General features: G+C 43.7%; 1 protein-coding gene across 1 annotated transcript; it reads left to right on the top strand.

Moving 5' to 3' along the window:
* The first annotated feature begins 4078 nt into the window (after window positions 1-4078).
* Window positions 4079-15023, top strand: LOC149286521 (uncharacterized). Its single transcript, XM_089493935.1, has 5 exons — window positions 4079-4184; window positions 11786-11891; window positions 11984-12090; window positions 13922-14094; window positions 14748-15023. Exons 1-5 carry the CDS (start codon window positions 4079-4081, stop codon window positions 15021-15023), a joined length of 768 nt encoding a protein of 255 aa, XP_089350061.1.
* The last annotated feature ends 2457 nt before the right edge of the window (window positions 15024-17480 follow it).

Below are 17480 nucleotides of genomic sequence, written 5' to 3'. Positions count from 1 at the left end.
GACATCTTGTGCAACCGTTTTCCAATCAAGTGCCATTAGCAAATGAGTCTTTTCTCCAAGTACCCAAGATTCACTTTTTATTTATTAAGCAGTCCTACCAAATGCATTAGCTTCTGAACCTGAATTGGTACTAACGTACACTTGGACACATGGAGATAATAACCATATACCATAAAATGAATACGATTGGAATTAGCAGCATACATTGTCTTAAAATATGATATGATCTTCATATACAGTAAGTTACAGTAATGAGCAAACACACACATTATTGTATTGTTCTTTTCCATATTGTATACAACATTCAAATATTCACAGTGTGGGTTGGAAAAAGTATTTGAACCCCTAGAGTAATGAATTTAGGAGTTGGCAGACCTGGAGTCCTATTAATGAAATGGGATTGGAGGTGTGTTTTAGAGCTACTTTGACATTAAAAAACAAGCATCTGCTCATGTGAATCATGTCTCACAAAAAAGAAATCTCAGAGGATCTCCAATCATGAATTGTTGATTTGCATAAAGCTGGAAAGGGTTACAGACTAATCTTAAAGAGTTTACATATTCATCAGCTCACAGTAAGACAAATTGTTTATAAATGGAGATAACTTAGTACTGTGGCTACCCTCGCTAGAAGTGGGCGCCCAAACAAGACTCCAAGGACACAACACAGAATGCTAACTGAGGTAAAAAAAGAACCCTAGAGTAACAGCTAAAAGTTTGAAGAAATGATTGGACCTGGTTCACATCTCTGTTCATGAGTCTACCATATGCAAAACATTGGAGAGGCATGGAGTTCATGGCAAGACATCACGTGATGGAGGAAGCCGCTTCTAATTTGACATCGCTGTTTGTCTGAAGTTTGCCAAAGAGCAGACACTCCACAACCCTACTGGGAAAATGTTTTGCGGACTAATGAAACTAATGTTGAATTGTGTGGGGAAACACAAATAAAAAGGTATGGCGGAGGGAACAATATTGTCGCGGTCCCGGGTCCGGTCGCGGTCCCGGGATCTCGTGTGCGCCGATCCGCTCGCGGGTCACGGAGACCCGAGCAAGAGAGCTCGGGCTCCATCTCCGGCGGGCGGGGGTCCACACATAATGTCCGTGGGGCTCGGAGTCCCCATTCTCCCTGCACTGACAATCGGCAACACGATCGCCGGTGCAGGAAGCAGGATGACAGGTCTGGGGATTCGGCAGCGATCAGAATAAAATCTGCTCGCTGCCTTAGAAATCCCCAGAGAGGTTTACTTACCGGTTCGCCGGTCTCCACTGGGGGCGCAGTTAATTCTAACGGCTGGAGCCGTGAGTCAGAGGGACGTCTTAGGGCACGCCCCTGACGCACTGTTGGGGGCGTGGCTTTAGGTGGCGCCAGTTTTAAAAACCCTGCAGTACTCCTCACAGTCACCCTGTTGTGGTCTATTCCCTGAGTCTGCGTTTAAGTTTATTCTGCTACTTTTTGGTCGACCATTGGCTTTCCTGACTACCCTCTTGCCTGCTGATTTTGTACCTCTGCCTGAGACTCTTGTTACCGACCCCTGGCTCGTCCGACTACCCGCTTAGTGTACCTGACCCCTGGCTCGTTTGACTACCCGCTTCGTGTACCTGATCCTTGGCTCGTCTGACTACCCGCTTTGTGTACCTGATTCCTGGCTCGTCTGACTACCCGCTTAGTGTACCTGACCCCTGGCTCGTTTGACTACCCGCTTCGTGTACCTGATCCTTGGCTCGTCTGACTACCCGCTTTGTGTACCTGATTCCTGGCTCGTCTGACTACCCGCTTAGTGTACCTGACCCCTGGCTCGTTTGACTACCCGCTTCGTGTACCTGATCCCTGGCTCGTCTGACTACCCGCTTTGTGTACCTGATTCCTGGTTCGTCTGACTACCCGCTTAGTGTACCTGACCCCTGGCTCGTCTGACTACCTGCATCGTGTACCTGATCCTTGGCTCGTCTGACTACCTGCATCGTGTACCAGACCCCTGGCTGTTCCTATCATCTGCTGCTTGCTGCACCTCGCTGCTTCAGCTCAGTATCTACCTTTCTCTGCTATCACTGCGGCTTCTTCACGGTTGGGATCATCCTGAGTTACCTGGAGGTTCCTGTTCTGAAGATCTCCTGTGGTGAGTGCCTTTTGGTGCTAGCATACGTGACAAATATGATATGCGGCTGCCTTGCTGCTTTGGGGTCTGGACAGCATGCCACCATCGAGGGGACAATAAATTCCCAAGTTTATCAAGGTATCTTATAGGATAATTGCAGGATGGCAGGATTGGATGATGCAATAGGACAATAACACACCTATTAAACACTCACAGTGATAGTGGAAGTAACATAGAAACATTTAAATATATAAAAGGACAGCTCTTGTTAAAACAAGAGACCATAATCTAAAGCTAGCGTGTCAGAGGCTTAGATGTAACATAACAAAGTTTTACTTTACTTAGAGGGTGATAGCTATAAGAAAAAACTAGGACAAATGGCAAGGGCTGATACAGTAAGGAAGATTAAACATGTGTGGAATAGACATCTGGCTGTCCTGAATCTAAGACAAGGCCAAGCCGTAATAAAGGTTTGAGTCTTTACAGCAGGAAACAGGCAGACTAGATGGGCTGAATGTTTTTTATCTGCCGTCAAATTCTAAGAATGTGCCTTCTTTGTTTGCATATACAGAGACAAAAGGGGTGCTAAACTCAAAGCCTGGTCAAAGCTTCAAATTTATAAACAAGTCCATATAATGTGACTAAATGTATCTATCTTCTGTAGGGGCTCCTTTAACAGTGTTGTACAAGGTGCCCCTTATATTGAGCTGCCCCTGAGAGTTAAAAAAAATAGTTTTATTGCCACTCATTAATGTTATTTATAGCTTGTGATTGATCAGTTTCTAACAAGCTAAATTAATAATAACTTTGCAACCTCAAAACTACATAAGACATGTATGAGGATCCCACAGTACAAGTATCCCAAGCGGTTGCCTGACTCGCCTGGCATTGAGACCAGTCCTGCCTGGGACACCACAAAATGTATAGACAGAATGCAGTGCTTCTCGCAATAACCAGAAAGCCCACTGGCAGTAGAAATAAATGGATGATGCAGCCGTAAATAAATTGCGCCCTTTAATCTCAAGACATCACAAAAGGGGAAATCACCTTACATGTTTCACGTCAAGAGACTCTTAATCTTAGGCTCACATACTCACCACTGGTCCCTTCTTGGGTTTTAGTTGAACGGCATCAATTTAGGTCACCAAGCAACAGCTATACATGTGTGGCTCAATATACATTACATACAGTACATACAATCACCATTTTGTGTTCAGACCCCAGGGTATAGGGCTGGGACAAATCCCCTTCTCTTATTCATGTTGGTAGTTCCTCACTGAGACAGCTAGCAGCAGGGGCATAAGTTGTGAGGTGTATTGTGGCACTGACAGATCAGCAGGGACAAAAGTTGTGAGGTATATTGGGGTACTGACAGATCAGTAAGTGCATAAGTTGTGAGGTGTATTGGGGGCACTGGCAGATCAGTAGGGACATAAGTTGTGAGGTATATTGGGGGTAATCACAGATCAGTAGGTGCATAAGTAGTGAGGTGTATTGGGAACACCAACAGATCAGCAGGGACAAAAATTGAGAGGTACATTGGGGGTACTAAAAGATCAGCAGGGGCATAAGTTATGAGGTGTATTGAGGGCACTGACAGACCAACAAAGGCATAAGTTGTGAGGTGTATTGGGGGTACTGACAGATCAACATGGACACACATTGTAAGGTATATTGAGAGCGCTGACAGATCAGCAGGGGCATAAGTTGTGAGGTGTGTTGTGGGTACTGACAGATCAACAGGGGCATACGTTGTGAGGTGTATTGAGGGCACTGGCAGGGCAGAAGGAAAGAGAATAATACATCTGAGTATACCATGTCTTTGTATGTGATCACTTCCATAACTTATTCCACCTATTTATGCAATTTGCGAACAGACCTTCTCGTGTTCGAACACAGCCTCCTTATGAGGGGAGGACTTTGCTAATTTGTGATTGGCCAGTGGAAGTGTGGCTTCTCATTGGTGGGATCTTTCCAGCCATGCTGCTGCAGCTGTCTCTCGCTCTCGGGCTTAGTCTCGGGATTCAGTGGTTACTGTGGGTGGTGGCAGCGGTGCTTCAAACCGAGAAATTCTACGACCTAGCAGGTAGGGGACACGACACGTTACCGATAACGTAACTCGGCTCTAAGTCTAAACTGACCGGAAAGCTCCTTTATTTTTATTCTGAGGCGTGATGTCTGCCATATTAACTAAGGGCAAGAAGCTAGCAAACTGGGTGACAATATTGGCGTGACTTGGGAGAATTACGAACTCAAGTGGCTGTAATGCGGTACCAGGCGTTGTGGGTTGTTGCCAAGTGTATTTCACATTGTACTGTGCTTGTTAGATTTTAAGTTAACTTGTATGCCCATATCCTTGATGGAAGCCATAGTCTCGTCACGTGACAGATGCTGTTTTGTAACTTGGTAACTGGGGTTGGGTCTTCGTGGAGTTACATAAAGTGCACCTGGGCGGTAATCTCGAGTGTGTGATGTTGTAAACTCCTTGTCAAACACTTGGGGGTTAACAATGTGAACTTTAAACAGTCCTTCCGAAATACCTGTATCATTGAAATAGAAGATTTTCTGTAATCAGTATCTTGTATACAGTAGAAGAGTTAGAGCCCAGTTTTTATTGTGAAGGGTCAGATACTATCTGTAATCACTATAGTCACTGACACAGTGGCACGTTTAATGGCCTACTATTTATTAGGTACAGTTGCCAGTCAATAGTGTAAATGTGAAGATATAATCCCAAGAGTGACAATATCCACCATTAAAAAAATAAACGTATGTACATTGTATTTGCTGACCATACCTTCCTGGTGTCGCTGATTAAGAGTGACAGTCCCTCTTTGGTTTCCAAATCCATGATGTCCCTCCTTTCTAGTTGCTTAGATATATTGTAAGCTCTAAAGAGCGAGACTATCTTCTCCTTCTAGCAGTATGTTTTAACGTTATTGTTAAATATGGTAATTAGTGCTATAGAATCTGCAGGCTCTCTGCGAATGTAATGTTTGAGTGGATCAAGTGTCCCTCTTTGGCCGTTTGAAATGTCCGGCATGTGATAAGTGATGCTCTTTATCTGTAACTGAGAAATGTATTATCTTGAGTTTATGCGCTCAACGTACTACACAGGGCAGCACTTTACAAAATAAAAAAAATTGCATTTGATCTCTTTCCCAACCCTAGTTATTTTCATTGTAAATGAGGTGCATTCAGTCACACCTATGCACGCATTCTCTGCACCAAGCGGCTCCAACGTTGGCTTGCATGAGAGTTCCAGAGGGTCTAAGGACATGTGCAGAAAGTGCTCCTGTTGATTTCGTAGGGTAACGTTCCTGCTCATGATTAGCTGCTTCAAGCAACCAGAGCTGGTCTGAAATGTGGACTTTGTAGAGGGTTTTCACTGGGTAAGCAATTGGTGAGAATATGATTGGATTTAAGATAGGTAAGGGAAAGCAATAAACTGCTGCAACGTCAGGTCACATCTTGAAGAGTTTGTACAAGAAACAATCATGGAGCCCTATCACAAACCCAAGTCTCAGGGGTCACATTCCGGTGTTTGTACTAATTGTGCTGCTGATGTCAGCTGTTTTCCCTGCTCTGAAAACTGTGTTGAACGCTGAAATATTGTCTTGTAGCAAAATTGCTAGATTTTACTAAATTATGACGTAAAGTCATGATTTATAAAGACACGGAGGCGAGCATTATGCATAACTCTTTTCTTTATTCCCTCAGCAGCAAAGAATATTTTAAAACAAAATACAACAAGGAAAAAAGACCAATCAGCAAAATGCATTAGGTATCCAATAAGGGTTCATTACAGACACCCCTCCTCCTATATAAGTGCCTAGGACCATCAAACTTCCTCTTTTCTTTGAACTGGAACCGAAGATATCACAACCAGGGAGAACAGCCCAGAAGGACAACAGCTGGGAACTGAAAACCAAACGGAGCGGACGCCATCCAAACGACAGACCTCCAGAAAAACACCTCAGGCTGAAAGAAAGAAGATAAATAAGTAACACAAATCAGGACAAAAGAGAAATCATCGACCATACCACGAGAATGGGAAATCGCATAGATAAAATATCATACAATACACATAAACAATGTATGAATTTGCCAAGAGAAATAACAATGTATATATACAATAAAAAGAAATTATAAAATAAATATATAAATAATAAACACATATGCGTCACGTGCGAAGAAAACCGTAAAGGAATACCAGGGTGGGGGAATACACGTCCTGTAGTAAAGTAGAAAAAACGCGGGTGGGAATAATGCTCGCCTCCGTGTCTTTATAAATCATGACTTTACGTCATAATTTAGTAAAATCTAGCAATTTATAAAGACACGGAGGCTCCCATTATGCTAGTTTAAAGCTGAGCAATAACAGTAGAAGAAAAATGCTGCACGGGCTTAAAATAAAATTCTCGGAACGTTGATTCCCTCGACCAATCTGCAGCCTTAAGGAGATCTTCCAACCTACAACCCTGAAAGGAGGCCTTGGAAGCCATAGCACCCCTAGCCGAATGAGGGCCGAAAACGGAGACATCAATGCCAGCAGAGGCCATCAGCCACCTGACCCATCGCGCCAAGGTGGAAGTAGTCACAGGTAAGTGGGGTCTACGGACAGACAAAAATAACTCAGGATGTGACGGATCCCTGAATGAAGATGTCCTGTCTTCATAAACTTGAAGACACGCCACCGGACATAGCCGAGGCTGGTGAGGAAAACTAGGATAGAAAACAGAAGTAATAGACGTTTTGGTCCGTCTAGAAATGTTAAATCGTACCCCGTCAGGTGTAAAAGAGCGAGCAGAAACATCCAGAGCCCGAACATCAGAGACTCGTTTACATGAGATCAGACAAAAAATCATAACCAACTTCGCCGACAACTGTTTAAGGGATAAAACCGTATTATCAGGCCATTGCAGTAAAAAACGAAGAACCACATCAACATCCCACAGGCCAGAATAACGGGGCCTGGGAGGACGGGCCAATCTCATGCCCTTCAACAGACGGCATACGACCGTCTGCTTACCAACCGACACGCCTCCGATGCCGACGTGACCAGCCGAAATAGCCGATCGATAAACATTAATGGTGCGGTATGCCAGACCGCCGTCATACAGCTCAGTCAGGAAACGTAAAATGACCGTTACAGAAGCTGAAACGGGATCCACACATTGTTCCAAGCGCCAACGTTTCCATGCGTTCCAGGCATGATCGTAAGCCCGTCTTGTTCCAGGAGCCCAAGCTCCTGCCAAGAGACGCAGAGTCGATCCCGAAACTCCTGGGATAAACCAGGGTCCCTGGAAACTCTCCAAGCCAACAGAGGCAATTGGCCCTGCAGAAGAAGTGGGTGTGGAGTCCCGTCCAAATCCACCACCAAGTCCATGCTGGGCGGAAGAAGCCGTGGAAAATCAACCAGCATCTCCAACAGCGTAGGGAACCACGGTTGCGTGTTCCACAACGGAGTAATGAGGACTAACAATGTGCTGCACCTGCGAAGATGGAGCAATGTGCGAGCCACCAGGCAAAACGGAGGAAAGGCATAACTCCTCTGAAATGACCAATCCTGGAGGAAAGCGTCGGACGCCAAAGCATCCGGGTCTGGACGCCAGCTGTAAAAGGTGGGAAGTTGGGTGTTGAGACGAGAGGCGAACAAGTCGACTTCCAAAGGACCCCAAACCTCCGAGATCCTGACGAACACGGAGTGAAGGAGACGCCAATCGCCGGAATCCGTGAGATGCCTCGAATTCCAATCGGCGACAGAATTGGCTAACCCTGGAATGTGTTCTGCCTGGACCGCTATATTGTGGGCGAGGCAGAACTGCCAGAACTCCGTCGCCAGATGTGAAAGATCCTGTGACCTCGTGCCACCCAGATGATTTATGTATCTCACCGCCGACACATTGTCCAGTCGCAGGAGTACGGAGCAATTGGACGAATTTTGCAAAAAACTTCTGATGGCGAACGAACTTGCCAACAGCTCCAAACAATTTATATGGAGCCTTTTCTCCGATAGCGACCATTTCCCTCCTGTGGAGGAGTGACCGCATCGTGCACCCCATCCCGTGAGGCAGGCATCGGACTCTATGACCAGATCCGGAGTCGTGCCGAAAATCGCTCTCCCGTTCCAGGCGTTTATATGCTGGAGCCACCAAGAGAGCTCTTCCGCTGCTTCGCAATCGATCGGGATCTCCTGGTCGTACGAGAGGCCCTGACGTAGAGACCGATTCTTCAAGCGCTGCAACGCCCGATAGTGCAGGGGTCCGGGAAAAATGGCCTGAATGGAAGCCGACAACATCCCTATGACCCGTGCCAGGTGGCGAACAGTGATGACAGGACGGTTCAACACTCTCCTGATTTCTTTCTTGATCATCTTCACCTTCGAGCTCGGGAGATGCATAGAGCCGTGGACGGAATCGATCACAAACCCCAGGAATTCCATGGATTGAGACGGAACGAGGTCCGACTTCTTCCAATTGATCAAGAATCCTAGGTTTTGCAGGAGCGACGTGGTCCAAGACAGGTGAAGTTTTAGAGAGCTTACGTCTTGAGACATAATGAGCAAGTCGTCTAAGTAAATGATTAGACGCACTCCTTTCTCTCGCAACTTGCCCACCACCGGTTTCAGGAGCTTCGTGAAACACCACGGAGCGGACGAGAGGCCGAACGGTAGGCAAGTGAACTTCCACGTCTGAGAATCCCAACGAAACTGAAGGAAATCCTGGTGCTCCCGTGCCATTGGGACCGTCAAGTAGGCGTCTTGGAGGTCCAGCTTGACCATCCAATCCCCGATCTGTAACAGATCCCTTAAACAATGGATGCCCTCCATCTTGAAATGCTGGTAAACAATGAAGGCATTCAGGGGACGAAGGTTGATGACTGGCCGAACACCCCCGCCCTTCTTGGCCACTAAGAAGAGATTGCTTAGGAACCCCCGTGTATCGGGAGGAACGGGAGCTATGGCCCCTTTGGTGTACAAAGCTTGGACCTCCGCAGAGATAAGGGTCACGTCCGTGCCGGAAAAGTGAATGAGCCCGGGAAGCCGAGCTTGAAACGGGGTGCACGAAAAATCTATCCTGTAACCCAACACTGTTCGAAGGACCCAAGGGTCTGAGGTCAGCGACCTCCAAGCATCGTGATGAAACCGAAGTCGACTGCCCACCTGGTAATCTGGAAGAAAAGGTGTCAGATTTGTACTCACCATAAGGCCGCCTGCCCTGGTAGGATCCTCTGGCACCCCTGTTCTGCCATGGACGGGAACGTTGCGGGAAGAAAGGCGTTGTCGCAGGCTTATGCTCGTGGAACTGGGACCTGGACAAACCGGAGCCTCGAGATCCGACGACCGGACCTCTGGAGAAGCGGCCTGGTAGACGGCCCCTATGTCTACCGGCCCCTCCAAAAACCTTTCCTCTAAAGACTTTTCGCATATTGGACTGAGCCTTGTCCAAAGCGGTAAATGTCTGGACATAATTGCCCAAATCCTTAACGAAAGAATCCCCGAACAATAAACCTTTTGCCTGTGGGCCAGGCTCAGACACGGCCATGTTCACCAACTTGGGCTCAATTTTTAGCAATATGGCTTTGCCCCGTTCAGAGGCCAGCGCCGTATTGGCATTGCCGACTAAGCAGACAATGCGTTGCACCCAGCCTCGCAGTGTCAGAAGGTCCACCTGGACATTGTCAGATATAGCGGTTTCTATGGCCTCAAAAAGTTTCGTGGTTGGACCCAAGATATCCAGGATCTTATCCTGGCAATTACGGGGAGAGAACTCTAGGCCTTTTTTAGACTTCCAACCAGTCTTACTCAGGAATTGTGCGATCTTGGGGTCCACCTCGGGGGTATTACACACCTCATCAGGTAAAGAGGGCCTAGGGCACTCAGCTCTCAAGTTATTCCTGGCCGATTTATCTAACGGTTTGCGAACCCTAGAGGCCACATACTGAGCCACATGAGGCATGGGGCACCACTCTGACGACCTGGGATTAGACAGTTCGTCCGGATTAAACATGGGTTCACCCCTGGGATCCAAAAGGGCAGCTCCGGTCTGAGGAAAAGCCAGGTTAGGTTGGTCTGAATCCTCAGGTGCCGCATAATCATAGTCAGAAAAACCGCTCTGATCGGTATCTACCGATATGTCTGAAACCTCCTCAGAAGCCGACTCAGAGTCGGATGAATCAGGTAAGGTCTTAGCCTTTTTCCATTTACGCATCGATTTTGCCCGATGCTGGGCTCTCTTCCGTGGTGCAACCACGTCCTCTGAGACAGGGCGAACCTTGTCCGACTGATGTGTTTTGGAGGTTAAAAATTTACCATGACCAGTTTTAGAGGAAGCCTTACGGGAAACCCGCGAGGGTTCCTGTGGAGGCAAATCAGCAACAGGAGTCAAAGCAGGCAATTGAGTAGCTCTAATGGCAGATGATATGGACTGGGAAATGTTGGAGGACATAATTCCCATAACTGAATGCAAAGCCTGGGTAACAGATTTTGTCATGGTGGCATCTAAAAGGGAATGGAACTCCTCAGAGTTAATAATATCCCCATGAGGGTCTTCCCCTTCCAAACTCCCAGCCTCCCTAGAAACATGAACCTGACCAGAGGGGCCTGGGGCATCAGAGGGGAAAGAATCCCTATCGGAAAACATTGCCCCAGCGAAAATACCTGAACAGAAAAACTGCAGGCAGAGGAAAAAACCCAAACGTGAGCGGCACAGAAGTAACCAAAATGGCCGCCGAACGGGTTGGCGCCAAAGTACAAAAGCTGAAAAACGCGAGGGCACGAAGACAAATGGCCGAGGAGCAAATCAGGGGAGAAAGGAGGGAAGCACCCACCAAAATGGACGTAGTACCGGGCAGAAACGAGCACTGTAAGACCTCCGGGAAGGCAGAACTCAAACTGAAAAAACCCGGCGTCAGAAACGAAATAAAAATGGCCGCCGCGCGTGAATCGCGCATGCGCGAAACACGGCGAATACAAGGAAAAACAAGTAAATACGCCGAAAGAAATAAAACAATGACGGAGAGGAGAGAAAAAACGGGGAAAAGGCACCACCGCCTTCCCAATAGAACGGTAAGATGAATATATAACTGAATCAATGAAGCAATAGACATATAATGAATACAAATACCAATAGACAAAATGGTATACTTATCTGAGGGAGCAGCAAAGAAAAGAGGAAGTTTGATGGTCCTAGGCACTTATATAGGAGGAGGGGTGTCTGTAATGAACCCTTATTGGATACCTAATGCATTTTGCTGATTGGTCTTTTTTCCTTGTTGTATTTTGTTTTAAAATATTCTTTGCTGCTGAGGGAATAAAGAAAAGAGTTATGCATAATGGGAGCCTCCGTGTCTTTATAAATCCTTTTTTTTTTTCTTTTTTTTCTTCTTCTTACTCGGTTGTGCCATAAAGAGTGGTTTGAAAAATGGCCGTTTCCATTCACAATATCACATTTCTTAATAGTTAAAGCTCTGTGTGAAAAACAAATCTCTTTACTCTGATGTGATGGTCCATCTTCCACTAGATCCGAAGTTGAGCCTCGGAGGTCTTGATAGCTTATGCTGACTCTGCATCAAATTCTATGAACACTGGTCAAATGAACAGTGTGACAAACAACTTTAGTTACTATTGTGTCAAATTTTATATTTACCCCCAAAAATATCAGCTAATATTTGTTTGAATAACAGGTAGTGGAACTTTCGTACTCCTGTCCCATGTTAGTCTACGATGGATAGGAACAAAGTATATGCGGCAGAGGATTCAAACTGGGTTGATCACGATATGGGCTGTAAGGTAAGTGTTTATTTACGCGAAACAGTCTTTCGGTATAAGACAATTATAAATTATTTCAAGACACAATGGCTGTATTTTTTTCTTTTTTGTAGGCTTGGATCATTTTTGTTCCTCAGAATCCTTCGAGATGGTCATGATAGGCGGTTTAATGGGGTGCGTGATAACCCCAGAACCTTTTTTATTTACTGGACAATGCAAGGTAAATGTATAGTAACAAGGATATAACAGAGATGTAACTAACTGCATAAAGATAGTAAGAAGGTATTGGGGGAGACACACAAATCTTATAGGGACAGTGACATGTTTACAGAGATCAAGAGCCTCACCCTAAACAAATACTTCAGGTTGCAGATCCTATCACACGTTATTTACAAACAGGCACTACTGCTTTCACAGACAACGTAATACACCATGTTGTACATTTGCCTTTTTGATGTGGGCTCCACTAGACTCCATTTGTATTTAAATAAGTCTCCGCCTGTCCTTTCTGTGAGCATGTGAAACCAATTGGCCAAATGTTGTTGCTAGGTCAGATCTCTTAAACTTCTTTTACACCTTTGACTGAAATATATTTAATATAAATGTTATCTTGCTCACTAAGGTGTCTGTCATACTCTCTATGCTACCTCCACAAAGCACGCATTGAAGTTGTAGCGTTTGCGCCTTACATGTGTAAACCAAAGCCAGTAGATGCTTGTAACATCACATTACAAGTAGGAAACTTGGTCTAGATCAAGCAAACAAATACAATTTGTGCTATTTTAACATATTCTGTTCCTTTATTCTTATTCCTTTAACCTCTTAAAACCTTCATGATGTCCCATGCCATCATGAAAAAAGTGGCCCAAAAACCATGATGGCATGGTATGTGAAGAAGAAAATAGCGGTGTGTGCCCCACACCTAAGGCATTCACCCTTTCCTTAACGGAATTCTTGCACAATCGCATGAATGGACGCATCAGGTTCAGAATGAAAACAATGCTCCATTCATGTATTGAGTGATGTAAAGTAAAAGATAAACATTATAATAAAAAAAAAATTAAAAAGGAGATCCAGCGGTGGGCTGGATCGCATTCCTCAGTAACAGCCATTAACCCTCCCACTGCCAGAAGTCTTGAGCCATTCTGCAAGACTTCCATTATAAATTGATGGTTATCTCCACTAAAGCAGGAATCTATTCATGTAATGAGCGATCCTGATTGGTTGGAGTTCAGTCAGCGGCCTCCATAAAGGTTAAACAAACAAAAAAAGGTATCCAGCAGTAAGCTACCCATTTTTTTTATGGAAATGGACTGATGTCAGCCCTTTGCTTTTTTTGTGCACCTGCTTTTGTGGATTACAACTCCCATCACCCTCAGCCAAACCAATACGGGTCTTGACAGTTGCGAGCCACAAGACGGTAAAAGGCTGGCATACTTTTAAAAAGTGTATTATAATTTAACCCTTTATTTTCTGTGAGACTACCTTGCCCTATTCTGTGTGCTGTTGCACAGTGAAATGAAAGTGTCGTGTAGCTCTGTAGATTTCAAAAATTATGTAGCTGAATATATTTTGGTGGGCTTCACTGCAGTTGCATTTATTCTGTGCAAAAAAAAAAAAATGGAAATATTGGTGTAAAAAAAATAAAGCCAGGATTTGTGACCAACTGGTTACATGATGTGTCCAAATGCTTCTAGTGAAATACCCTGGGTTGCCTTCTCTCCAAAAAAATATATACTTTTGTGGGGATATTTTATGTTGGTGGGCTTAGGCGTCACAAAATGAAATTTGTGACTTGTACTCTCTAACATAAAAAGACCTATGCGTGTTGGGATTTTTTCAAATTCAGGACACTTATATTAATATATTCTGTGGTATTTTGGTCAACTGAACGGGTTTGGGGACCATTTTCATGAAAAAATATTAGGACTATACATCTAACAATGGTATCAAAGGAAAACTGTCCTTGAAAAATATAATTTGCGTGGGTTCACAACAAATTATAAATTTTATAATGTTGGAATTTTTTATTTTTTTTTTATTTTCCTCAGGTATTTGGATCTTTATAACGCTTCTGCCATCTTTGATGTTGAATCTTGAAAAACGCGACAAACCCTTGGGGTTGGTTGACTATCTTGGATGGAGTTTGTGGACCATCGGGTTTGTAACACAGGCAGTGGCTGACCAACAGAAATTGAGTTTTAAAAGTGACCCTGATAATGCCGTAAGTTTATAAAGGAAGGAAGCAGTTTCTTTGCAATCTCTCGATGTTTATATATGTGGACATGTAAGAGTATTGATTTACTTTGTAAATGTTTGTACCTGTGGGCAGAGATAAAACTGTCAATGTGGAGTAATACACCTCTGTATGATACCTCTCTATTGTGTTTTATATCGGGAATTAGGTTTTACTTTTATTTTGTTTCTTTACTTCGTTTCTTTATTTTTGTTTTACTGATATAGCCTAGCCCCAAGTTCCTTCTGTCCTTCTCCCTCACTATTACTGTCACCTCTTTACTTCATCCATGTCTTACTAACATTTTTGATCACCTGTCACATTTCCTGTCTCTTACATAAGAGGTACTGGTATAAGAGAAGCCACCGTTATTTAAATTAATAATAATAAAAAAAACTAAAACATTTCCTCTCAGTTGAATGGTGTCATTAGTAATAGAAGAAACAGTGGCTAGGACAGAGTGATTATTCAGGAGTTATAATAATACTATTTAGTTATTTATCTTCTAACGGAGGAAAGAGTAATGGCAGAGCATTAATCGGTTAGGTTGCAATGTAACAAAAAAATGAGAATCTGTATACTGCATTAAATCATGCAATGCTTTCACCAGAGACCTGACATGTTTTTGTTTTTTTTTGTAGGGGAAGTTTATTCAGAGTGGCCTTTGGGCATACAGTCGGCATCCAAACTACCTCGGGGAGATCTTACAATGGAGCGGACTATTCCTAAGTGCTTCGTCCGTGCTCCATGGCTTCCAGTGCATTAGTATTATATCCCCTCTTTTTGTTTGGTTTCTTCTTAATTATGTCAGTGGAATTCCTATACTGGAGAGACAGGCTATGAAAAGATGGGGTAATGACCCTGCATTTCAGGGCTATATTAATCAAACACCGGTTCTCTGGCCATTTACATTATAACGGTCTAGAATGTTTATTTGCATCTCACTGAAGTACCAGGACAAGTGTGATACCAAGGTACAATGTTTTATTACACATTAAAAAACATTTGGTCTTCTGTGTCAAATGTCTCATACATAGTACCATTATTTATATTACATAGTTACATATAGTTCATAAGGTTGAAAAAAAGACCAAAGTCCATCAAGTTCAACCCTTCTACCTAACCTTCCTAATTCTTGATCCAAAAGGCAAAAAAAACCCCCCTAATTAAGCTACTTCGAATTCTGCCATCAGGGGGAAAAAATTCCTTCTTGACTCCAAGAGGCAATCAGATTTCTCCTTGGATCAAGCTCTAAAATATTAATGTTATTCTATTTATATCCCTGTATGTCATGCCTTTCTAAGAAAATATTGAAGCCCCTTTTGAAGGTATCTAATGTATGAAGTGAATTCCATACCTTTATTGTCCTCACTGTAAAGAATCCCTTCCTTTGTCATCTATGAAACCTGCACTCTTCCAGTCTCAGAGGGTGACCTCTTGTTCTTTGTTTATTTTTTTGTTAATGAACAGGTCTGAAACGCCGTTTTTCTAGCGTATATAATTTTGGAAAAGTGATGTGTGATGCTATCCTAAAACAAGCAAACATGTATTCATGTATCCTTACCAAGTTACCCTGTACATTATTCATTAGAACATTGCCAGTTGTGCCATTTCGACGGAGCATACGGCTTCTCCGTTTTGTCACTCAATACTATGATCATGCAAACTTGGTACCGGTGGCGGTGTTTGTAAGCGGTGGAGAAAGGAGAGGAATTGAGGGATTGGAACATTTTACATTTAACCCCTTCAGTCCCCTATAGATGTACCGGGACGTCCAAAAAACGCCTACTAAGAAACCTCTATGGACGTCCCGGGACGTCCAGCCCTTCGTGCAGCGTCAGGGACACATCACTGCCGCTGCACGGGAGACCAGGCTGTCGTTTGACAGCTTGGACTCCCCCCTGGCAGCAGAAGCCGGCATTGCCGGCTTTCTGCTGCCCGACCTCCTGTAACAGCTTCCGGCATGAAAGCCGGTAAACTGTTACATTTGAAAGTGCCCAATCGCGCAGTTGCAGACGCGCGATCGGGCATTCCCTTCCGGGTTGCGGAATATCCTGCCCTCCGATGAGGCACAGAGACGCTGCGATCTGTCTGTGAGGACCTGCATCGAGATCACAGGGGGATCGCGGGGAGGGGAGTGAGAAACCATGTCTCTCACTCCCCCTCCCGTCCTGAAACGGAAAAGCTGAAAAAAATATTAAATAAATCATTAAAATAATATAAATAATAATAAAAAAAAATTTATAATGTGAGCTGTGATGTCATTGTGACAGCACTGGCATGTTCAGGAGGTCCCTAGGAGGACCTCTAACCATTACTGTGTAAAAAAAAAATATATATATAATACAAAAAAATTTTTATAAAAAAAATTACAAAACCTTACTTCCCATTTCCCTAGCATAACATCTAGCCAGTATATAACCCTCCTGCCCCCGTTCACAACCCCCAAACCCGTTAAGCCATAGGCATAAAAATTGTACACCTTATAGTATGCTCCCTGGTGGTGGGAAAGTCTAGAAAATCTATATAAATTAGGTATTTCTGAAATCAGGACACCTGAATTGATAAACTTGGAGGGGATTTTCCATCACTTTACCTAATTTTGTGAGGATTCAGAGGGAAAATGTAAAAAAAAATAGTTTTTCAAATTTTCGCTAGTTTTTACTAAATTTTTCATTCTAAATTCTCAGCTAATCATCCAACTATACGAAAGCTCTATCTCTCCTTGAAAAAACAATATATAGTTTACATGGGTACACTATTCACAGGAAAGGAGAATAATTGCTAAACCGACATACCCCAAAAATGGCAAAATTGCTCTGGGCTTTGAGGTACCAAAAACCCCTGGGATTGAAGGGGTTAACAATTTGGTATGCAAAGCTTTGACATTTGTACTGACCGACTTTGCTCGTTATACAAGACAATGTTATTTTTCAGAAAATGTCTCAACTACCTAGTCTTATAATCAATTTAATCTTTTATTCAGACCTCAAATCCTAGGCACCACCAACTACGCCTATAAGCTTGTTACTCACTCTCTCACAATATCTCCCTACCTTATCTGCCAACTGCTTCCAAATGCCTTTTTCCCTTGTCTCTCCCTCATTTCTTTGCCTGCTTAGCTTTGGTATAAGCACTGTTATTCTGGTACTCACAAAAATTCATTGCTAATGATTAACTCACACTTAAATGCTCCAGGCCACACTTGCTGCTGATCAACTAATCAAATTGATTAGACGTGTCTGTTAGCATCTTAATTCCTATGGAAGCAATAAGGGCATATTTAGTTTTTCACACATAGCTTCTCCATTTTGGCTTTATTTTTGTTAAATAAATCATGACATGATGTAATCTAATGTGTAGTTTTTACTGAA

This window comes from Sceloporus occidentalis, unplaced genomic scaffold (genome assembly GCF_023333645.1).
Source record: "Sceloporus occidentalis isolate IW3139 unplaced genomic scaffold, rSceOcc1.0.p SCAF_68, whole genome shotgun sequence".
Lineage (NCBI taxonomy): Eukaryota > Metazoa > Chordata > Lepidosauria > Squamata > Phrynosomatidae > Sceloporus > Sceloporus occidentalis.
This window is presented reverse-complemented; position numbering and strand designations above follow the sequence as displayed.

What these genes read in the sequence shown, in the direction of transcription:
- LOC149286521 (XM_089493935.1), top strand. Translation starts at nt 4,079, where the DNA reads ATGCTGCTGCAGCTGTCTCTCGCTCTCGGGCTTAGTCTCGGGATTCAG. An exon ending in GAAATTCTACGACCTAGCAG is followed by an intron (nt 4,185 to 11,785) that starts GTAGGGGACACG and finishes TTTGAATAACAG; the next exon opens with GTAGTGGAACTTTCGTACTC. An exon ending in TATTTACTGGACAATGCAAG is followed by an intron (nt 12,091 to 13,921) that starts GTAAATGTATAG and finishes TATTTTCCTCAG; the next exon opens with GTATTTGGATCTTTATAACG.